This window comes from Ambystoma mexicanum, chromosome 12 (genome assembly GCF_040938575.1).
Source record: "Ambystoma mexicanum isolate Mex_15411 chromosome 12, UKY_AmexF1_1, whole genome shotgun sequence".
In the NCBI taxonomy this organism is placed as follows: Eukaryota; Metazoa; Chordata; class Amphibia; order Caudata; family Ambystomatidae; genus Ambystoma; species Ambystoma mexicanum.
In genome coordinates this window covers 84,920,967-84,944,963 of record NC_090936.1, presented here as the reverse complement: position 1 = coordinate 84,944,963, position 23,997 = coordinate 84,920,967, and the positions used below count along the sequence as shown (strand labels likewise).

General features: G+C 46.7%; 1 protein-coding gene across 1 annotated transcript in view; it reads left to right on the top strand.

Annotated features, from left to right (window-relative positions):
* Positions 1-23,997, top strand: part of CCDC146 (coiled-coil domain containing 146) — a 1,748,551-nt gene that overhangs the window by 783,625 nt on the left and 940,929 nt on the right. Inside the window, exon 8 of the mRNA XM_069628051.1 lies at positions 6,626-6,802. Coding sequence (XP_069484152.1) covers positions 6,626-6,802 — 177 coding nt within the window. The remainder of the gene's footprint in view (positions 1-6,625; positions 6,803-23,997) is intronic.

The window sequence follows — 23,997 nt, the reverse complement described above, 5'->3', positions numbered from 1 at the left end:
GCCTCTAGTACTTTAAACAGTGTGATGTAAGCCATTTATGTTCATAGCTAGCAGGGAAATGTGATCAGGGTTGATGGCACACAAATCTAGTCGGGAAGAAATGCTGTAATCAACAGGCCAACTAGAACTAGTTAAACTAGTTATTTTAGAACTAATGTGTAACCCCAACCACTGGTGAAGATACAATATCATACATCTAGACACGCAACTCACGTGGTGGAGTACTAGTAACGACCAAGAGGCAAAAAAGCCTAGTCTTCTTCAGGGCCAGATTCCAATGCTGGAACATAATAGGAAAACATTTAATTAGCCTCTGGTAACATTGTGTATCTAGATAATGGTTAAGGAAGGGGAATCCTGTTTTAACTTTAAACAATGAATACCTACACAGCACCCCTCATCAACAATCTGGAGCTGTACCTCTTCTTGTTTTCTTATGTCATTGTATGAATAGAGAAAAACGAGGGGGAGTTGAGGGATTATTACCTCCCATTATGGTCATAACAATACCACAAAGACTAAAAAAGGAAAGGGGAACAAAGAGCTCATTTGCCTGATATTTAGTGTTGATGAGATCATGTACGGAAATCTGGAATTCTTCCAAATGAACAAGTAGGCTCTAACCAAGTTCCATCCATCTCGACTAATAAAGGTACATGCTATTGGAAATCTGCAAATGCTCCATTCAGTCATGTTCGTGCAAGCATCGTGAATGAACCCATACTCTCGACATCTTGTGAGTAATACCTGCAGGGTATTGCTGACAGTGTGCACCATTACTCACCTGATGAAAGCGGACTCATTGCGGAAGCTGCGGTAGCAAATGTTTTAAAGTAACTGTGTGAAACGTAGGGGTCTCACTATCTAGGTAATCGCGTCAACATCCATTTAAACAAACAAAGGACTCACTAGATACAGTAGATAACCACTGAACCCCCATACCTTGCAGGCAGGAACCACCTGATAGGCCCAAAACCGCTGTCAGTCTGAGGGGGCATGCTGATTGCGAAACAGTTGAGGGGCAGCAGTGCCAGACTTCTAATACCCTGCCGGCCTCCAAAGTACAAACCTATGCTATCTTTGTCGAGCCCTTTAGGCGCTGTTCGGAAAAATAAACATGTTTTTGCGGCAGGACATGCCCCTACATGACCCCACAAGCATTTCACTGCCTGGCAATCAGCTGCATCTTGCTAGCTGCATGATCCTGTTCTGGTTGTAGCATTGCTGCACTGCTTGCTAAGTGGACGATGTGAGTTTTGAATTTGAATCTGTTGTATTGTGCTTGCTATGTATCTATGAGCTGAAGAGAAGGAGAGGAACCACTGCCCCTCCCCAATGAGAAGTAAGTCTGTTGATGTGCTGCAGTGGAATGTTTGGATGTGAATGATGTGTCAAGGTTCCAACTTGAGTCAGTTGGGACAAGTCAGCCTGGGTGATGGGACCCAGTGGTTCACTCTGTACCATCTTAAAGAGACTTACAATAACTGTAGGAACCTACCTGAGTGTCCAAGGAGGCTGCTTTGTTACACTGGCGATGAGTATTTCTTCTAAGAAGTACAAAAGTACCTGCGTGTAAAGAAAGAAAGAAGAACGAAAGTTGTAGCAGTGTGCTGAGGGGGGAGCAGAAGAGAAGGAGATGAACCACTGCCTGCCCCATGAGAAGTAAGTCTGCCCCATCACCTAGGGAAGAAAAGGAAAGGAAGAATAAGCCCCAGCATCACCCAGGGGAGAATGAATGGGAAGCTGAACCCATTATAGAAGACGAAAAGCAGGGTAAACTGTAGAAGAGGAAGTTAAGCCCGGCGCAGTGCCCAAGAGAAAAAGAAGGGAAGGAGAAGCACTTGTCCAAGGGAAGTGTATAAGGGGATTTCCGCACCCATAACATAGCAGAAGGGCCCCGGGCAGAAGAGAAATCCAGATGCTGCAGGAGGTTGAGAAACACTGGCCCAGCCCGTAAAGAAATGTAACTGGGAAAGACTCCAAGTGAGGAGCAGGTTTGCCGAGTTACGAGATGTATATAGCAGGAAAATGTATGACCAGCCCCAGAGGAAAGGGCTTGAAAGGGAATCAATGTGAGGAAGCGGCATAAGTGAAGAATTAGCCAAAGTCTGTTTAGGTGATGTCCCTCCGGTCAGGACTGACAGATTAATGGGGAAGCTGACATTGGCCTGTCCCAGTTTGAAGAAAATAAAACAGATCTAGACAAGTCCTGCAAGGAAGGTGTATTAACCGCACCATGTGTGTTGGAAAAGGGATTGACTGCTGCTTTATAAAGTAGGATAAACTCCATAGGTATGGGCAATGTCGCTGTGCTATGCGGAACTGGAAGTGAAGTATGGATGGTCGCGCCTTCTGCCTTAGAAGTGAAGTATGGAGAATGTATTCCGTACCAAGCCTATTTGAAGAGTGCTACATGTTGGCAGTAAATGTAGAGGGGGGGTGATGCCCTTCGTGTACGGATGTGTAGTGGTTGTGGGGGGCGCTCTCCAGATTTTTTATGAGTGGCATCTCTCATTAAAAAGATGCACAGCTAGAATATTCCCTCGTGTTTCCCTGTGTGGTCTTGTGAGTGTGTGTGGAGAGGGAGATGTGTTGTGATGAGCCTCAAGCGTATGTGGTGTCATTGGAAAAGAGGGAGATGTGTTGTATCTTTCTTGCTATGTATCTATTAGCTGAGAGAATGTTGATGTGTTGCAGTGGAATGTTTGGAAGTGAATGATGTGTCAAGGTTCAAGTCTGAGTCATTTGGGACAAGTCATCCTGGGTGATGGGACCCAGTGGTTTCGCTCTGTACCATCTTAAAGAGAGTTACAATAAAGCATAACTGTAAGAACCTAACTGAGTGTCCAAGGAGGCTGCTTTGTTACACAATCCAACTTATCTCTTTACAAGGGGGCAGTGTCTTTTCCCCCCAGATGCACAGCTGCCACTGTTACATCTATCCATGGAGACATGGGCATACAAGCTTCTTCACAACACCACCCCAACCATCCTCCCCCTGCACCGCTCCAGGGAAGAACATCTTTTTCCCCAATCCAACAATATCAGCCTAATAATGTGCACCACCCAACAAGTATTAACCCCCACACACTCAATACCATCTACATGTAAAATGCAATGAGATTTTGTTTAAGTGATCACAAATGTGCCGAAACCCTAGGGAGACAAAAATGAATACTAGCAAATATTGTGGTGAAATGGGGTAAAACAAAAACTTCTGCATTTTGGTGATTTACTTTAATAGAAATTTCTGGTTGAATGCACCACATTGTTGATAACTTTTAAGTTACTTACATTCATGCAGTGGGGCTAATACATCAAATATATATATATTTTTTAATCTTGAACCATACATTTGTGTCCCAATAAATGTCATGGTACTACAGTTAGTCTTTTTGGGACACATTTTAAGTAACTCAAAAGTTATCAATAAAGCGGTGCATTCAACCAGGTATTTCCACTTACATACATGGATAACGCGCCCAATGTGATACAATAAAAGAAATACTGTGCATTTTGAGTGTTACACTTATGTCCCGCAACAACCAGTAGTACTACAGTGCTAATACTAACAAGGGAGACAGTGACCTGGCCAGTCTTGAGCAGCAACCACCCGTGCCTTCTCTCTCACGAGTGGGGATATTATTTCACCCTCTGTGGTCGGATAAGGGTCAGCATAGATGGGCAAGAGTAGTTTGTTACCCTTCTACAACAAATTAGGCAAAACACAACTGTATCAAAGCTACTAGCAACAACCTGAAAACCCAAGGATAGGTCCAGATCGTAAAACCAAACCCTAAAAAACAGGGTTTTATTTATTTTACTTATTTAACTGTGGGGTGGACTCAAATCTATTCAAAGAAGAATAGAACAAGGTTGTGATTGAAGACAGGAGGATAGAGCGAAGAGAGGGTACTATCCCTACCTAACGTGCGCTCTTAGCTAGGTTGCGGTGTTACAACGCCTAACTATTAGTGACAGAATAAGAGTAAAATTGCCACTTCTACAGTAAGTAATATGTTCAACCTTGAGAGTCTTAGCCCACTCTCTTCTCGATTGGCTTAAATCGGAAGAGACTAGCAATAAAACCAGGGAAAGGAAAAGAGAGTTAGCCCAGGAAAGTGAAGAGAGTCAATTTTTCTCTTCAAACTAGACCGTGTGGCATCTAATGGGATTGACAATTTTTAATAGCCCATTGATTGTCACACCGCTCCTGGGGTACTCAATTATAAAAATGACACAACTTCGGGAAATGGGATAAGTTCCCAATCCCATAAACACACACAAAAGACAATACAATCACCACAATCACCACTTCCCATGTGGAGTCAACTTTTTGCACATGGAAAGTGGGACAATGTACAAAAGTTTGCTCAAGACTAAAATGGGGGCAAATTGGAGCCCTTTTAGATGATACAAACACCGTCGACCGGTTTCAGTGGCTTAGGTTTAGTAACGCCACATTCTTCAGGACAGTCTAAGCTCCTCGCGAGTTGGTGCATTTTGTTATGCAACAACTAGTTTAATGAGGACAATGGTTAAAAACAATAGATGGCATGGTACATTACCACCCTGCAGTAGGTGTCATGGAACTGGAACAGTCTGGGAAGGAACCTGTGGGATCAACAAAATGAACCACAGTTACTAGGAAGCTGCTAAATTCCACTTATTGGATTTAGGATGGCACAACACTAGTTTGCCAACCACAACAAACACAGCACCATGGCTATCGCATAACACCACCTCAATTCCCAATCTCAATATCAAGGTCTCATCTCTTGGTGTCAAAGAGTGCCCCCTTCATTTATTAGCCACAATGTTATTTTAGAAAAAATATAGAAAAAATACCTACAACATAGGTGATCATTCTAACGATGGTATAGAATGCTCCTAAACAACTCCTGTAATCTTAGTAACAGCAGAGGAATCTCAACTCAACTCACCCTTGGTATTCACTCCCTTTTGTTCTGAAAACTGGCGTGCCACAGATTAGTGTCCAAATTTTTACTGTCCAGTCCACGTGTAATACATCTGTGAATAATTACAAAGTTTATAATGATGTTTCAACAGACTCGATGTCAGAAGCTCTCAATATGGGGAGGCCACAATTTGTGTCTCATAGGCAAGTATTTTAGGGCAAAGATATAAGGGGGAACAAAAAATCATTCATTTGGTACCCTCTCTTCGCTCTATCCTCCTGTCTTCAATCACAACCTTGTTCTATTCTTCTTTAAATAGATTTGAGTCCACCCCACCGTTAAATAAGTAAAATAAATAAAACCCTGGTTTTTAGGGTTTGGTTTTACGATCTGGACCTATCCTTGGGTTTTCAGGTTGTTGCTTGTAGCTTTGATACAGTTGTGTTTTGCCTAATTTGTTGTGTTAATAATATCTATCTAAGGGCAATACCCTGTTAACTTATAGAAACTGCCCCATTGTTTGCTAATGTTACCCTTCTACACCAACTTCTGCCTGGTGAGTCGCTTGGTGACTCAGGTGAACTTTCATCTAATTTCTGTGGTTCATACATTTCCATTAAGTCAGTTACTTTTGCAACAACGCAGCACTTCTCAGCTGCTAGCCCACTTTGCTGGTGAACTGAATCACGAAAGGCCTTATCAGGAGTATTGCTTGCAGAGCCCATTTGGATGACTCTCTTATCTGCTGATGCTTTATATTGGTGCTTTCCCTCTTGTGTGTCACGTTCCTAAGCCTCGATACTTTCAGTGCTCAGCATGTATGCATTGAAGCATGCCTATCGTCCCTTGTGCATGCATGTTGGATTCATGTTGGTGGTGCCTATGCCCCAGTTCTATCTCTTCCCTGGCCTTGGCCTCTGCATACTGCGTTCCACCTTGTAGGCGCTGCCCGAGGCACCAAGTCATACTCCAAATGGGGTATAATCTCCACACACCAGGTAGTCCCACAGTGCAGCTGAATTTCGGACGTCCATCGTTGCTGCCTGCTTAAGTAAATTACCCCCAGTCGTATCCACTAATCAAGTCTAGGGTCCCAGCAACAGCAGATGTGACCTACTTTCCCCTTCGCCCGACAGGGCCCGATCTTAAGCTTTGAGGCTGTCCATGCACCTAAGTCACTGGCTTAATTTTACCAGCATGTTGGCCCTTTTAGGCGCTAAACCAGAGTCATTCTGCCAAATGATTTCCAACCTTCTGCGCCTGTACTGCACTGCATGATGTAGAATCAAGCAGTGTGGGGGCAGTGATTGATGACCCACCACTCGGTGTCTATTCTGAGGGCTATTTTCTTCAGTTAAAGAATGCATTCCACAGAGAGCACAGAGTTCACATTTGCTCAGGTAGTAACCATGTTCCCCATCGATTGATTATATCCCGCTCGCAAATGTTGCCAACCACTGTCTACCGAAGTCATCTCCTAAGAGAACGTGTGTAGATTCTGCAGGTAGTGAAGTCTGGGTTGAGTCAGAACATGACTATGCTTTTCTAGTGTGGTACTTTCGAAGGGTACGGAAGTGAGCAGATAAAGTGTTTTCTTTCATACAACTATGACTCTTGAATTACATTTGTATACTGTAAAGTTAAAACATATTTGTATATACTGAATGATCAATTATCTGTGGCAATATTATCTGTTCCTTTTAAAGGATGTAGAAAAGAAGACCAAGGTTTTGAAACAAAACTGTGAAGAGTTGACTAAAGAGAATGCACAGAGGAGATTGGAAATCAAGGCACTTAAGGAGGATGTGTCATTTAAGCAAAAGCAGATTCAGAAAGAGCAGAAGGACATAGAGAAAAAGATTGAGCAGCAGGAAATTCTAAAAGTAAGAGGAAAAAGTAAAGCTTGCTCTTAAAATTTGTCTGCATCTTTTTGTTTATAAGTCTTCCCTACACTTTAAAGGAAATGTACTTTATATGTTGTCCACATGTTTATGTGAAATGAGCCTACATTTTCAAGATAAAGTAGTTATAGCATTACATTATCTATAGGGCTACCTTCCCAAGTGTGAATGCCCATTGGTGAATCATTCATAAATTCAATTGCGTCAGGTTTTTACTTAAATTTTTCACATGCTGAAAGACTATATATATAACAAATATGTGTTTCAATTTCTAACTGTTAAATACGCAACTATCGCAACACTATATTTATTATCCAAGATCCATAAAAATCAATCATCGCCACCGGGCAGACTTATTGTCGGCTCAATTGGATCTGAGTGAACCCATGTCTAGTTTTGTAGATTCTTTCTCTTACCACTCTTCCCCAGTTTACCTTAATTTGTTAATGTTACTGGTGATGTTTTGAATTGACTCCAACATATACCTTGGGAAGAGGATTTCATCTTTGCCACTTTTGATGTTACATCTTTTTACACAGTTATTAGACATAGTGACTGAGTGAATGCAACCAGTTTCTTCCTGCGGAATCAACCTTCTAGTTTCAAGAGACATAATGAAATGCTCCTTAAAATGATTGTGCTTGTTTTGGAGCATAATTATTTTCTCTTTAATGACGATTACTACCTGCAACTCATGTGCACAAAATTTGCACCAATTTATGCCAATTTTTTGATGGGCTACTGGGAAGAGGGTATTTGTGTTGAACAATCCCTTAAATATATGGTATTCTACGATCATCATGTGGCTTTGTTACATTGATGATTTGTTTTTGATCTGGCAAGGAAGCATGGAAGCGTTACATCAATTTAATACATTTTTGAATGAAAATGATTTGAATCTGAAACTTGTTATGACTGCTAGCATGGAAAGTATTGACTTTTTAAATCTGAGAATCTCAGTGATTGATGGATTGGTTGAAACTAAAACATATCGCAAACTAACAGCTGGTAATTTCATACTCCATGAAATGTCATGTCACCCAGCAAGCACCATCAATAACATCCCTTATGCAGAGTTTCTTAGAGCTAAAAGAACCTGCTCTCGCTGTTCAGATCTAGAAACAATTTGCAGTGACATGTCATTCATATTCTTGCAAAGGGGTTATTCAACTTGTATGTTACAGAAATCTCAAAGCAAAATGAATTCTCGAGATATACAGGATCTTTTTACATATAAAATGAAAAAAAAATGCGGCAGAATTGGAAGACATTAGATCTATAACTTCATCTGGTCTGCAAGCTTCTCAGATCCGGCATGTCATCAAAAGGTATTGATTGGCATATCTTATCTAAATATTCTGTTCTCAAAATGTTCTCGAATTCGAGAGCTCAGATCAAGTACTGATGTGGGAAAAGTATAGAGGATATGATCACTCAAAGCCTTTTGAGACCACACAGCAACACTGGCTACATCAACGGCTAGGCTGTTTTTCCTGTGGAAACTGCAGCATTTGCTCTATGGCCATCAAAGTTTCAAATTTCCAAATGAATGGTACAACTTGGTCACATCGTATCACCTCTCGGATCGACTGCAATACACAGTTCGTAGTCTATGGATTGATTTGCCTGTGTGCTCAAATTTGCATCGGCAGTACAAAAAGGAAATTGATGTTAAGAATTTTAGAACATCTCGGAGTGATTCATTATAAAAATGAGAATGACCAAGTAGCCATTCACTTTGCGGAATCTCATAACCAAGACAGTAGACTTCTAAAATGTATCGGTTTGGCTCATGTAAAACCTCATCCCCGCAAGGATAATAGAGAGCTGACTTTACGCAGATTAGAAGTACGATTGATTTTACGCTTCAACTCAAAAGTCCCTGTCTGCTTGAACATAACTGAAGGCAGTCATGTGTTTCTCCAGCATTGGATCTTTCATGGATTCACATGCTTAGAATATTCCCCGTCGTCAGACTGGGACCCCTCGGTACACATATATAGCCTTTTCCAATAGGAAAACTTCCGACACTTTTGTGTCCTATCTACGTCCTTTTAGGACCCGCCTACGCATGCTCCGTAGGCCGTCCCAGTATAAGAGGCCCGAACCCGCGGCTCCCCTTCAGATTTCAACCATCTCCAAAGTAGTGGGATCTCCTTGCGTTGTCTTACTATTTTGTACAAGGTTGCATTATTGGAATTTGAGTAAAGAAAATGTCCTCCGTGTCAGGAAAAGCGCTGTTCTGTCCATGCGCGACGTGCGGCTTCAAAAAAGTTTACGAGGGGGACGGACATATGGATTGTATATATTGCCTCCACCCTCATCATTCGGCGGATAACTGCGACATATGCAAAGGGTTTTCTCAAAAAACCCTCAAAGACCGGAGTCGACGACTGGTGGCATGGCTGAATGATGGAGCGGGGGCATACACCCCTTCGGAGGTAGGCTCCACACAGTCGGCGAAAACATCACGCCGCGCTACCTCGTCGGAACCACCGGCAAAGAAATCTCGACCGACGGAAAAAGAGTCGTCTGGAAGTCACTCAACTAGAGACTCCTCGTCAAAGAAATCATCTTCATCAAAAAAGCATGAAAAGGAAAGGAAATCCTCCTCGGGCGATCATCATAGATCGACCACGAGTCGAGAGTCGAGTAAAAGCAAGCCAAGTGTGGAAAAGGCGGGAGCGCCAAAACCACCTGCTAAGTCACCGTCGTCGACAGCGGTCCAGTCATCGGCCTCCACCCTGCCACTTCCGCAGGTGGCATCCACCGTCCCGCCGACAACGGCGTCGACGATGGCCTCGTCGACGGGGGTCCTACAGGAGGCCTGAAGTTTTTGATCCGATCCCCCCGGATGCTTTACAACAAGAACAGGCTGTGTTGCTGTCCTCGGAGGACGAGAACGAGAGAATAGCTGGCCCAGCAGACCTAGGGCTCCGAGTGGCTGACAAGTCGTCGACGAGGGGATCCGTTATACCGGTATCTGCCCCTCTTCTCAATCCTCAATCTGTTTTGTCGTTGGAAATTCTGTCCACGCTTCAGTCTTTGTTACAGTCGTTGGACCAGAGTCTACCTCAGGCAAACCTGCCACAGTCACCCGTCGACGAGTCGGGCCCGTCCCGTCAACCGACGCACCTACGCACGCCAATCTCAGCACTGGCACAAGAGGAAGGTGAGCTGCCAGATTCGGAGTCTGACAGGGGAGCCATGTCGGATATCTCATCATCCCCCTCCAGGGATCCAACCTGGGAGTCAGAGGCGGAGTTGGAAACCCCTAGAAGCCCAGCTCACCCGTCCCCTCCGGACGACATTGCGTCATTCCATTCTATGATGGAGAGGGCATGCAAAGAATTTGGTTTGTCCCAGGAAGAACAGAAAAAGGACTGTTTTTTGTTCGACCACATGGGTAAGAGAAGGAGGTCGGTGTTCTCGATACCAATACTAGACCATGTGTGGAAGGAGGGGTTGCAGACAATGCGTCACCCGTTTTCAGAGCCGGCAGTGAAAGGACGCCTAGAAAAAAAGTTTAAGGCTCCAGAGTCTACCCCCAAGTGTTTATCCTCCCAACCAATGCCAGACTCGGTGGTGTCGGCGGCAGCGGCGAGGAAGGCAAGGCCCAGCACAAGTGCACGACTCCGCCTGAGAACGAAGCGAGACGCCAAGATGCCTTTGGCAAAAAAGTGCTATCCGTGGGAGCGACCACAGTAAAGGCCGCAAACTCTCTGGCAATTGTAGCCAGTTACGATAGGGAGATGTGGCACAGGCTAGCTCCGTTGCTTGATCATCTTCCGGAAGAGCATAGGAAGGCAGCGATGTTAGTTGTCCGAGAGGGTGAGGAAGCCTCAAATCACGCAATAAACATTGCGGTGGACCTCGCTGAGTCAGGCTTCAAGCAAGTCAATAATGGGGTCGTATTACGTCGACAGTCATGGTTTAAGTGTACCTACTTCAGGCCAGAAGTACAATACAAAGTTTTAGATATGCCCTTTGAGGGAGACCTTCTTTTCGGTAAGAAGTTGGACGAAGCCCTAAAGGGAATGAAAGAGGACTCGGACACGGCACGTTCATTGGGTGCCCTCCAGAGTGGCAGAAGCTACAAGTCTTTTCGTCCCTTTAGAGGGGCTTCAGGTAATTCAAGATTCTCTGCGTCTGGAGACAGATCCTTTGGCAGATCGGCTTACCCCTCCCAGGGATACAGACGTGCCTCCCAAACAGCAAACCGTCGCCAGAACTTCCAAACTTCCAGAAAAAGACCATCATATCCATCGTCGTCGAGAGACAAGCAAAATAAAGATCAGCAGTGACATACAACACACCGTTCTGGGGGGAAGAGTTTCAGCATATGTCGACGAATGGGAACGAATAACGACAGATCAATGGGTGCTAGATACTATAAGAAACGGACACTCTCTACAATTCAAACACAGCCCTCCGCAAATTCCACCTGCGTTCACCGCTCATTCCCATCTGAAGATACTGCAACAAGAGGTAACACTCATGTTAGCAAAGGGCGTGATAGAATTAGTTCCAACATCACAGAGAGGTCAAGGAGTCTACTCAAAATATTTCGTCGTAAAAAAGCCGAACGGCAAATGGCGTCCCATTTTAGACTTACGCGATCTCAACAAGTCTTTAAAGAGCCTAAAATTCAAGATGCTCACTCTGCAGGAAGTGATCCGCGCCGTTCAAGAGGGAGATTTTCTAGCGTCCCTGGATTTACAGGACGCGTATTTCCATATTCCAATGTGTCGGAAACACAGGAAATTCCTAAGATTTGTAATAGGGCGGACTCACTACCAATTCACGGTTCTTCCTTTTGGGCTCAAGACCTCCCCCAGAACGTTCACGAAATGCCTGGCTCCAGTAGCGGCCTGGCTAAGGAAGCAAGGCCACCATGTATACCCATACCTCGACGACTGGCTGGTAAGGGGATCCTCCCCAGCGTCGACCAACACATGTTTTCAAGCCACCATGCAGCTTCTACAACAGCTGGGATTCGCCATAAACTTCGGAAAATCCTCTCTGCGGCCATCGGGAACGCTGGTATTCCTGGGGGCACAGTTCGAGACCCAGTTAGGGCTAGTGAAACCTTCTCTCGACAGAACCTCAAGACTCAATCAACAAGCGTGCCGACTACGGTGAAACACCAAGATCTCAGTGAGAAAATACGTTTCGGTCCTAGGGGCCATGGCATCCTGCATCCATCTGGTGGAAAACTGTCGCCTATTCATGAGGCCAGTCCAGGAATTCCTCGCGGACCGATGGACGCAGGCTCAAGGATCGTGGTCAGACAGGATAACCATCGACGACGACAAGCTGCTTCGAACCCTTCAGTGGTGGCAGAGTTTCCACAATCTGAACAACGGTGTACCCCTACAGGAGCCGGAGTTTCAGCGAACCATAGTCACGATGCGTCCCTAACCGGATGGGGAGCTCACATGGGTGCTCTCCAAACGCAAGGTCGCTGGTCTCCAACGGAGTCACTCCTACACATAAACGTGTTAGAGCTCAGAGCAGTACGATGGGCCTTGAAGGCATTCCTACCACACATCAAGGGTTCGCGAGTACGAATACTGACCGACAATACAACGGCCATGTTTTATCTGAGGAAACAAGGAGGGACGCGATCAAGAACTCTTTCCATAGAAGCCCAGAAAACATGGCATTGGGTATCAAAGCACGAAATTTCCATTGTGGCTCATCACCTCCCAGGAGTGAGGAACTGCCAAGCAGACTCCCTCAGCAGAAGCATGGCCCAGATACACGAGTGGGAAATGGACACACTTCACCTGATGAAAGTGTTCGAGAAATGGGGTCACCCCCCTCTGGACGCCTTCGCGACCAAAGACAACAAGAAATGCGAGCAATTCGCAAGCAGATGGCCTCAAGAGGGTTCCATGGGGGAGGCATTCTCCTTCCCATGGACGGACATGTTCCTCTATGCTTTTCCCCCGTCCCCCTCATACGCAGGACAATACAGTGGATACGCAGATACAATTGCCGGGTAATTCTAGTGACACCATACTGGCCAAGGCAACCGTGGTTCTCCGACCTGCTTCACCTGTCGCTGGAACATCCCATAGCGTTTCCGAAAGTCCCGAACCTTCTATCCCGGGGCAAAGGCACAGTGAGGCATCACGACCCGGACAGTCTCAACCTTACAGCCTGGCTCCTGACTTTTCGGAGTTCGGTGCTTTAGACATTTCGGAGGATTGTCAAAAAATTCTGCAGGCGGCTAGAGCCCCTTCTACAAACAAATCTTACTCCTATAAGTGGCGGAGGTTCTGTGAATGGTGTAGAGGACAACAGGGCCTACAACCGTTGTTGGTGACGCCGGAACAAGTTCTACCTTACCTGCTCCTCTTGGCGGAGAGGGGATTATCCTTCACATCGATAAAGGTGCACCTGGCGGCCATCTCGAGGTTCACAAGGAAGAGGCAGTCGTCTCCTCTATTTAGCGACAGACTTGTAAAACACTTCATGAGGGGTTTATTTCGAGCTTTTCCCCCGGTAAAACGTTTCCCCCCGACTTGGAGTCTCAACACAGTGTTGGCAGGCTTAATGAAACCGCCTTTTGAGCCTATGGCCACGTCCGACATAAAATTAATTTCGTGGAAGTTGGCATTCTTGATTGCTATCACATCAGCTAGAAGAATCTCGGAACTGCAAGCGCTGGTCGTAGACCCGCCATACCTAAGATTCTTTAAGGACAAAGTAGTCCTGGCAACTAATCCTATGTTCGTCCCAAAAGTTCCGACGGTGTATCACAAACACTCGTCCATTGTTCTCCCTACTTTCTTCGCCACACCATCATCGGCAGCAGAAAAAGCTCTTCATACCCTGGACGTTAAGAGGGCTCTGAAATTTTACCTACATCGTACACAGGAACTCAGGTCTACTTGACAACTGTTTGTCGCATATGGTCCGTCGCCGAGAGGAAAAGCAATCTCTAAACAAGGATTGGCTCGATGGGTCTCATCGACGATTGCGTTTTGTCACTCTAAGGCCGGAAGGCCACTGCAAGGACATCCTAGAGCCCATTCTACAAGATCGATGTCCTCCTCAACAGCTTTATGGGCAGGAATTCCGCTGACGGACATATGCCAAGCTGCGGCATGGTCAGTGCCCCACACGTTTACCCGTCACTACTGCCTTGCCAGGCAGCATGCGGACGAGGTGCATATGGGAAGAGCTGTCCTGCGCCATCTGTTTCAGTAAGGTAAGCTCCACGCTGTGGAGAATCTGTTGTCTACCTTTTTAATGACAGTATACTTTATGTGGGCAAGGTTATATGAGTTAACTTATTCCTACTGTACATATGCATTGTGTAGTATGGTGAGGGTATATTACATTACATTCTCGCCGCCGTCTCGAGTGTTACTTCTATACAATCTATTCTAAGCATGTGAATCCATGAAAGATCCAATGCTGGAGAAGGGAATAGTTTCTTACCTGTAACTCCATTTCTCCAACATTGGTATCTTTCATGGATTCACATGCGCCCCCCAACCTCCCCGGAATGTAATGTATTTGATTGAGAAGTTTAACCCTTCCTACTTTGGAGGGGCCGAAATCTGAAGGGGAGCCGCGGGGGCGGGCCTCTTATACTGGGACGGCCTACGGAGCATGCGTAGGCGGGTCCTAAAAGGACGTAGATAGGACACAAAAGTGTCGGAAGTTTTCCTATTGGAAAAGGCTATAAATGTGTACCGAGGGGTCCCAGTCTGACGACGGGGAATATTCTAAGCATGTGAATCCATGAAAGATACCAATGCTGGAGAAATGGAGTTACACGTAAGAAACTATTCCCTTCTGGAACATTAAAATGAATATTAATATTTTTGTTTTTGTGGTTTCTCCTGATATATTGAATGTGTGGTTTCAGTTATTTAAAGACAAAGATCCTCCTCATCGGCAGTCCTGCACCTTCCTTTCCTATCACTCTCTGGCCGGCTTCCATTGGCCCTCTTCCTGCTCCTACCTGTGAGTCTAAAAACCTTGGGGTCATCTTCAACTCCATGCTTTCCTTTTCTCCACACATCTCTGACATCTCTAAGAAGTCAAACTACCAACTGCACCTCCTCAGAGGTATTCTTCCTTTCCTTCCCCCAGAGGCTCACTGTCTCTAGAGGTTTGGTTCTCTATAGGCTGGACTATTGCAACAGCCTCTTTCTTAATCTGCCTGCTACTACTCTCCACCCTCTGCAACTCATCCAGAACAAGACTGTGAGACTTGTCCTTGGCCTCAAGCCCAGGAATTGTAGCTCTTCAGCCCTGAAATCTCTTCATTGGCTCCCAGTGGCTGCAAGGATTAAGTTCAAGACCCTCTGCATTGTCCACAAGGCCTTCTGGGGCCTGGGTCTGCAATACCTTCAACTCTCCCTTCGGAAATACCTTCCTACTCAAGCTCTTTTGTCCTCCACCTCCAACTCCCTCAGGGTCAGTCGCTTCTCCAAGCAACAAGTTGGTGGTTGATCTCTTTCTTCGGCTGGGGCCTCCCTCTGGAACAGCTTCCCTTCCTCTCTGAAACTTGTGGAGGACCATCTTCGGTTCCAGAACCACCTCAAGACCTTCCTCTTTGCTTCTGCATTCTCTCTTCCTCTCCCCTGCTGATCTGTCTTTTTCTGCACTCTGCACCTGGTTACCCTCTGAATTCAGGTCCAGATCCCTGCACAACCAGCTGCATACCCGCACTCCATCCTGGCAACCCTTAATCTGCAACCATACAGTCCTTTTACCTGCACTTATTAGACACCCGTTGTCTGTGCTTAATTCTTACATTTGCCACCTCATGGCCGCACTACCTGTTGTTGTTTTGATCATGTTTTCAGCACTTTCCACTCCTCCCTGACCCTTGCACTTTCCCCCCTTCCTTCTCCCCTGCACATCTGCGTTCTCAGTGTCACTGGACCTAGTAAGATCAATGTTTTGTCCTCCCTTGTACCCCTCCCTTGCCTCATCGTACCTTGAAACACTTGTGTATGGGCACGCTATAAATAACATATATCATATATCATATCCTTCATAATTTCTCTTATGTTCAGTACTTTTTGCTTTTCCTCTCCTTTCTGATTCTTTAATTTCTCTCCCTTCACCCCCCCTCTTTTTATGTTATTTTATTGATTTGTGTTTGGTAATCATTTTGGGACAAGGCACTTTATAGGTTTGGGTTTCGAATGGATTGTGTCCTCCCATGTATTCCTCATCTTAGATATATCCTTACCTTTAGGGTTCGCCTCAGAATTTTTTTTCTATTTCTCCAGCAGAGGGTGCTCCACTCGAGGTTGCGGCATCGATGTCCCTCGTTGGCATCCGTCGAGTATCGACGTCATCCCTTGTATAAGAGCCTTGAGCGCGCCCGTTGCCCTCAGTCCCGTTTTTCCGTTAGCTTCGCTTCGGATCGAGTAAAACGGCGCTTCAGTATTTCATGACAAAAAGCGATGTCATCATCTTCAAACCCTTCCACGCCGAAGACAGGCTTTAAAAAATGCCTAAGATGTGGAAAGAAAATGCCTTTGACGGATCCACATAAGAACTGTCTATGGTGCCTCGGTCCCGACCACCGAACGGAAGACTGTGGTTCATGCCAGTCGATGACCCACAAAGCCCTAAAAGAGCATAGAGGTAAACTCGCGATGGGGGAGGGTTTATCGAAGCCTACTTTAAAAAAGAAAGACTCGGACGAGTCTTCGAAATCTCATCGTAAAAGACATTCGAGAAGTAGATCGAGGAAATCTTCGTCTTCTAAGAAGGCGAAGAAAAGACGGCATTGATCTCCTTCATCCTCTTCAACACCTTCGGAAGAGGTTATAACATGCCCATCCAAACATGACTCTCCTAAAAAGTGGGAAGCCTTTCGAGTATCCATGTTAACATTTTTTGAGAATGCGGCCCAGACCCTCTCAAAAATAGCTAAAGACGACCATGCTCCTGCTCACGATAAAGGTGACAGAGGAAGGTCCAAAACAAGAAAGGCTCATAAAAAGACGTCGAGAACGTCATCGAGAGATTCTTCTCGATCACCTCGTAAAACAGATCCTTTGGTGCATAAATCGAAGGCAGAGGGAAAGAAAATGGCGTTGAAAGATCATACGCCATCGAAGTAGACATCGACGCCGTCGAAGACTTCGAAGCTCTTCGAGTCGACAACTCACTCGAAGGAAGCTACGTCGAGCTCGCGCTCGAAGACAACGAAGGTTCTTTCGACGGTTTCCACGGCTTCCTCGACGATTACGTCGAGATAGTCGCAAGTTCCTTCGACGATATTGAAGGAAGTGATTAAGACTTCGGCGCCATTGACGCTTTCGTCGACGCCCAAACCTTTATTGAAGGAAACACGCCTGAAAAGGTTTTTCAACCTGAGAGTCCACATGAGTTTTTCAGGATCATGTCATCCATATATGAGGGAGATGCATCAGAACAAGAGGAAGTAACCTCTGCTGGTGTTAAATATGATACAAGATCTGTCCCAGAGGAATAAATTGATCATCAATCAAGAATTAAGGATTTTCAAGAATGTTTGCAACCAGCAAGTGGTCTGGATACTTCTCCAGAGTATGAATTTGACAAACCAGACCCATCAGAACAAGTGGATACGAGTTATAGAAGACTCATGGGCAGAGTTACAGAATTTATGGGGTGGGGTAGGAGTTCACCAGTCAATCATGATGATGACATGACGGATATATTATCTGGAACACCCCAACAAGACCCCATTTTACCCTTTCACATTGCATTAAAAAGAAGGGTTAGTTCTGCATGGGAACATCCTGAAGCCATAGGGGCTGTGAATAGAAAGTTTGTGGCAAAGTATAGACCTTGTACATCGGATCCGGAATACCTCAGTAAACATCCATCTCCGGAAAGCTTAGTAGTACAGGCAGCTACTTCCACAAAAAATGCTGCATACCCTACAATCCCTCCAGATAGGGACGATAAAAAAGGGGATGCATGGTCCAGGAAAATCTTTACATCGGGTAGTATGGCTTTGAAGTCTACTAATGCAACCTGTACTTTAGCAAGGTTCGCTTATACCCTGTGGGACTGTATGTCAGCGGCAGCTGAACACATCCCAGAAGGCGAAGAACGTGATGGCTTTCTAGCTATTATAAGGGATGGAAAGGAGCCTTCGGGAGAATGCCTTCAATCAGGACTGGACACAGCTGACAGTATCAGCAGGTTCATGGCGACCAGCACAGTACTACGCAGATTTGCGTGGCTAAGAAAATCTTGGTTTGCTCCTGATGTGCAATCCAGACTTCTTAATATGCCCTTTGATGGCTCCAGGTTGTTCGGTAGCAAGGCAGATGAAAGTTTGGAGAAGTTACAGACCTCCAAAGCGGCAGCAAAATCTCTAGTGCCGCTATAAGACAACCTCAGCAACGCCCCTACACAGGCTCATCATCCTGTAGGGGTCGTCCTTTTTCGCTATTATTCCTCAATTGGAAAGGGAAAAGGGCAGGTCAATCAAAGAGGTCAAAGAAAATGTCCTCGAGGAAGAGAAAAAGGTGCTAGATCAGCCCCATCAATGGCATCTGTACCATCAGCCGCTGTTGCAGCTGCCGCAAAACCACTCTGAGGTTTTGACCCACAAGTGTCAAGCTGAGATGTTCGTGATGATTGTGTACCTGTTTTCCTTGATGTGGATCTTGTTGAGGCCGCCAGACTGCAGTCTTCTGAACGATGAGTGTGTGACTCGGGGAACCCTCCTCTCCACCACCCAAATGGCACAGGGTGGAGGATGGGCAGACTCCCAGCGCCACGGAAAGCACTCTCCCGATTAACGTGACGATGGGACTGTGCAAGCACAGACAGGAGAGGCTACGATCAGTCTGAAGTGTTGTAACAAGGCGAGGTCCAAGTTGAAGGTCGATGCACCAAGCTGCAGGCTAACTTCGGATAGCTGGTAAGAAGATGGAGCACCAAGCACCAGGCTGAGACAGACTGGAAAAGGGGAACCAGATTGGGAACGAGCTAAAGGTCCCAGGGGAATCAGGGGGGACCCTTGAACCCGCAAGACGCAGGGCAGAACAAGGAACCGAGGTACTGAAATAGGGATCAGAGAGACCCAAAAGACCTAGAGCTAACTGGACCCCTCAAGCAGACAAAAGGGTAAGTAAGCAACAGGGCCCTAAGTGGAACAGGGTACCCAGCAGGACAAGTAGGACAGGATACCCAGGAAGGCTGTAGGCAGGGCAAGTAGGACAGGCAGGGCAAGTAGGTCAGGCAGGGCAAGTAGGTCAGGCAGGGCAAGTAGTCCAGGCAGGGCAAGTAGGACAGGCAGGGCAAGTAGGACAGGGTACCCAGGAAGGCTGTAGGCAGGGCAAGAAGGCAGGATACCCAGGCAGGCAGTAGGTAGTAGGCTGGGCAAGTAGTCCAGGCAGGGCAAGATAGCGGGAAGCTGGTTTCACAGGAAAACCAGGAGCGAGCAACACGAACGAAGCTTCCGCGTTGAGACGCGATTAGCTTCTGTTGCCGCTTCCTTTTATGGGCCGCCGGCGCCCGCGAGGCCTGAAACGCAAGCCGTTTCACCTCCGAGCGCCGGCGGACCCAAAACGAGGCTTGGAAGGCGAGCCCTTCCCGATGTACAAGCCTGATCTACGGCGCATGCGCGGGACTGAGACAGTGGTCTCCCGCGCATGCGCCGTAGCCCACTAACAGCGGTTCCTGAAGCTCTCCTCCTGGCGGCTCCCCAGACGCGAAAGCGCGGGTAGATCCGCCAGGAAGGAGAAGGGAGAGCGATCGCCCTGGACCTCGGTCTCCCCCGAAGTGGCGTGACACTATGTTCCCTCCCAGGAAGACCCGGAGCCCCGGGTTTCCAAGGAAACCGATCATAGAACTTCCGCACCAAGCGGGAGGCATGCACATGCTGATGAGGCTCCCAAGTGCGATCACAAGCTGGATACCCCTTCCAATCCACCAAGAAATGGAGCACCCCCCTATGATAGCGGGCATCGCAAATCTCTTGTACCTTAAATTCTGGAACCCCTTGGACTATGACAGAGGCAGGGCGAGGACAGGACCGACCATAGGGATCTGCTACATAGGGTTTCAAAAGGGAGACATGAAAAACAGGGTGTACATGCCAAGAGGGAGGTAACTGAAGACGGAAGGCCACAGAGGATAGCCGTTCGGTTATCGTGAATGGACCAAAATACCGGGGGGCCAGTTTAACCGGTAAATTGCGTAAAGGCAGATTTTTGGAGGACAGCCACACCTTATGCCCTAGTTGTAAATCTGGTTCCGGACTCCTTTTCCTGTCAGCCTGGGCCTTCATCCGTTCCTTCGCTCTCTTCAGGATATCATATGCCAATTCTTGTTGTCGTTGTATATTGGAGACCAAGGCATCAGCAGATGGTACGGTACTAGTGGGTACAGGATGGAACGGCACCAATTTGGGATGTTGACCAGTAGAACAAAAGAACGGACTGATTCCGATGGAAGCATGAATAGTGTTGTTGTAGGATACTTCAGCGAGATCCAAGCATGCCTTCCAGTTGGACTGAGTGGCGTTGGAAAAACAACGGAGGTACTCCTCCAAGGTCTGATTAGTCCTTTCGGTAAGACCGTTGGTCTGTGGATGATAACCAGAACTCAACGCTCTACGTACACCTAGATGATTACACACCTTGTTCCAAAAGGCAGAAAGGTATTGAGAACCACGATCCGAGATTATCTTTTCTGGAAGACCATGTAATCGATAGATTTCGTGGAGAAAGACGGAAGCCATCTGAGCAGCCGTAGGGATCTTGTGGAATGGAATGAAGTGGGCATATTTAGTGAAACTGTCGACCACGACCATGATGCAAGTGTACCCGTCAGAGGGAGGTAGTTCAACCACGAAATCAGTGGCGATAGTATGCCACGGGTATGGTGCCAATTCAGTGGGTACCAGTAAACCCAGAGGTCGTCTCCTTGGGACTTTACATTGAGCACAGACGGGACAACTCTCGATGAATCCCTTGACCTCGGTAGCCCACCTAGGCCACCAGAATTGTCGAGAAATCAGTTCACATGTTGCTCTCACCCCTCGATGCCCACCAATGGGAGAGTCATGTAACCCATGTAATATGCCTTCACGAACCGAACCCTCGGGAATGTAAAGCCTCTTCCGAAAAAACAGGAGTCCATCATGTTCCGATACGAACTTGCGCCGAAGAAGGACCGGTCTTTCAGGATCCGTCCTGGTGGCGTCAGCGATGGCTTGTAGGTGAGAGGACAAGGTCAATAAGAAATGTTGGGGGGAAAGCAGAGGCTGATCCAAACTAGGCGTTTCTTCCCCTTTCTCCAGGGATCGTGAGAGAGCATCCGCTTTCAGATTAGCTGTTCCCGGAATGTAAGTGACGTGAAATACAAAAGGGGAGAAAAAGAAGGCCCACCTAGCCTGTCGGGGTGTTCGGCATTGCAGGGAGCGTAGATACTGCAAATTGCGATGATCGGTACGTACTTCCACCGAAAAACGGGCTCCGAGTAGATGATGCCTCCATTCCTCGAACGCGGTTTTTATAGCCAACAGTTCTAACTCGATAACGGCATAGTTTCTTTCACTGGGACTCAGCTTGCGCGAGAAGTAGGCCACCGGATGTTCAACTGAGGTTTCTGGATCTTTCTGCAGAAGGACTGCACCCACAGCAAAGTTCGATGCGTCCGCTTCTACGATGAAAGGTAGATCGTCCTGAGGATGGCGCAGAATGGGGGCGACCATAAAGGCCGACTTCAAGGTGTCGAATGCCTGGGAAGCGAGAGAATCCCACCTGAAAGTGATCTTACTGCTGGTCAGACGGGTAAGGGGCGCTGAAATTTGAGAGAACAGTGGTATAAAGCGCCTGTAAAAATTTGCGAATCCCAAAAAGCGTTGCAGAGATTTTACATCATGGGGTTGAGTCCACTCCTGTATGGCTTGTAATTTCTTGGGGTCCATTTCAATCCCATCCTGATTGATCACAAATCCCAAAAACTCAATGCTGGACAAGTGAAAACTGCATTTCTCAGCCTTTGCGAATAGGTGATTGGAAGATAAGCGTTGAAGGACCTCACGAACATGTTCTACATGGTCTTCAATGGATCTGGAAAAAACCAAGATATCGTCCAGATATATCCAGACCGACAAACCAATGAGATCACTAAAGATGTTGTCCATTAATCGTTGAAAAACGGCCGGGGCGTTGCACAGACCGAACGGCATGACTTTATACTCGAAATGGCCAAATGATGTCTTGAAAGCCGTTTTCCATTCGTCCCCGTTCTTGATACGTACCAGATGGTACGCTCCACGTAAATCCAGTTTAGTGAAGATCCGGGCAGTATGTAAAGTATCCAGGATAGTGCGTATCAAAGGGAGAGGATACCGGTCTTTAGCTGTTATTTCGTTGAGTTCACGATAATCAACACAAGGTCTCAAGGTACCTTCTTTCTTCTTCACAAAAAATAAAGGAAACCCCGCAGGAGACTTAGACGGAACGATGTACCCTTTTCGTAAGCAATCCGATAAGTAATCCCGTAGCACTTGTTTCTCCTCCCGTGTTAAAGCGTATAGTTTCCCATGAGGTACCACGCAGTCAGGTAACAACTCGATTGAACAATCAAACGGGCGATGCGGTGGTAGAGGTATATCGCCCGGTTCAGAAAACACATGGCCAAACTCGGCGTAGACCTGAGGAACATGAGAGACAGAACACACACGGACCCCGTTTCCGTTAGGATTCAAGGGGGTCGATGGAGCCCGAGTAGGCGTAGACACACAGCATTTCTGAGTGCAAACAGCAGAGGAAAAGGTCAGAGTGTGCTTTCTCCAATCAATTACCGGGTTATGGTATTGTAGCCAAGGTAATCCCAAAACCACCTTGTAGGTGGGAGACTTTATGACGTCCAAAGCGAGTTCCTCAAGATGGTTGGCGATCCGAAGAGATAGACCCACTGTGGATTGCAGGACAGGGCCAGAGGACAGAGGATTTCCGTCGATGACTTGCACGGACAGAGCAGTGGCTCTGGACAGGAGTGGAATCTGATTCACAGAAGCAAAAGTTTCATCTATATAATTGCCGGAAGCCCCACTATCCAGCAGAGCAAACACCTCCACACTTCTGCCGGGTAGCTTGATTCGAATCTTCAGAGTCTGTAGTACCGCAGGTTGCATGGGATGTAGAACCGAACAAAACGCGGAAAGGACTGAAGAGAGAGAGGAACCTGTCGCTGCCTTCCCAACACACGACAGGTCCTCTAGTTTTCCGCCTTTTTCTTCTGAGACCGTAGAGGGCATGTACCCAGGAAATGCCCAGCAGCTCCACAATAGAGACATAGACGTAAAGTTCTTCTCCGTCTTCTCTCTTCCTCTGATAAAGGACCCCTCATAGCCCCTAGTTGCATAGGTTCTGGTCCAGATTCAGTAGACCCGAAGGATCCGGCAGGTAAACCGGTTGTCCTGGAACTGCCCCTCTCGAACCGACGTCTCTCTGCCTTCCGTTCCGCCAGTCTCTGATCAATACGGAGCACCTGCTCAATTAGTAGTTGAAGAGTCTCGGGTTCGGGTATATGGAGTAACTCATCCTTAAACTCTTCCCTCAGCCCACGGCGAAACAGTGTCTTTTGTGTGATTTCCGGCCATTGGGAATCGGTTGCCAGCAGACGGAATCGACTGATGTATGTTATTACGTCGACGTTCCCCTGTTTTAGATCCATCAACCGGTTCTGCGCAGCGGAGGCCAGGTTGGGGGTCTGAAAGACCTCAAGAAATGCTTTTTCGAAAGCTGCAAAGTCGTTCAGGATTGGGCTATTGGTAACCACAAACGGAGTTGCCCAGGCCAGAGCATTGCCCGTCAAATTACCCAAGATATAACCGATCTTGGCCTTGTCGTTATTGAAATGCGTCGATCTAAAAAGAAAATGGATTCGACAATGATTACAGAATTCTGCTACTCGTCGTGGGTCTCCGTCGAACTTGATAGGCGTTGTGTGTGCCAAAGATCCTTCCACCTGTGAGGTACTTGGAACCCCTTGGGTTATCATTTGGCGTAGGGTCTGGTTCTCCTGGCGTAAGGCGATCATCTCTGCCCTGAGTGCTTGTAACTCATTCCGCACTTCTTGCGAATCTTCCATCTCAAGGTCTGAAGGCGCGCGTCTCAATCTGTCAAGCTGAGATGTTCGTGATGATTGTGTACCTGTTTTCCTTGATGTGGATC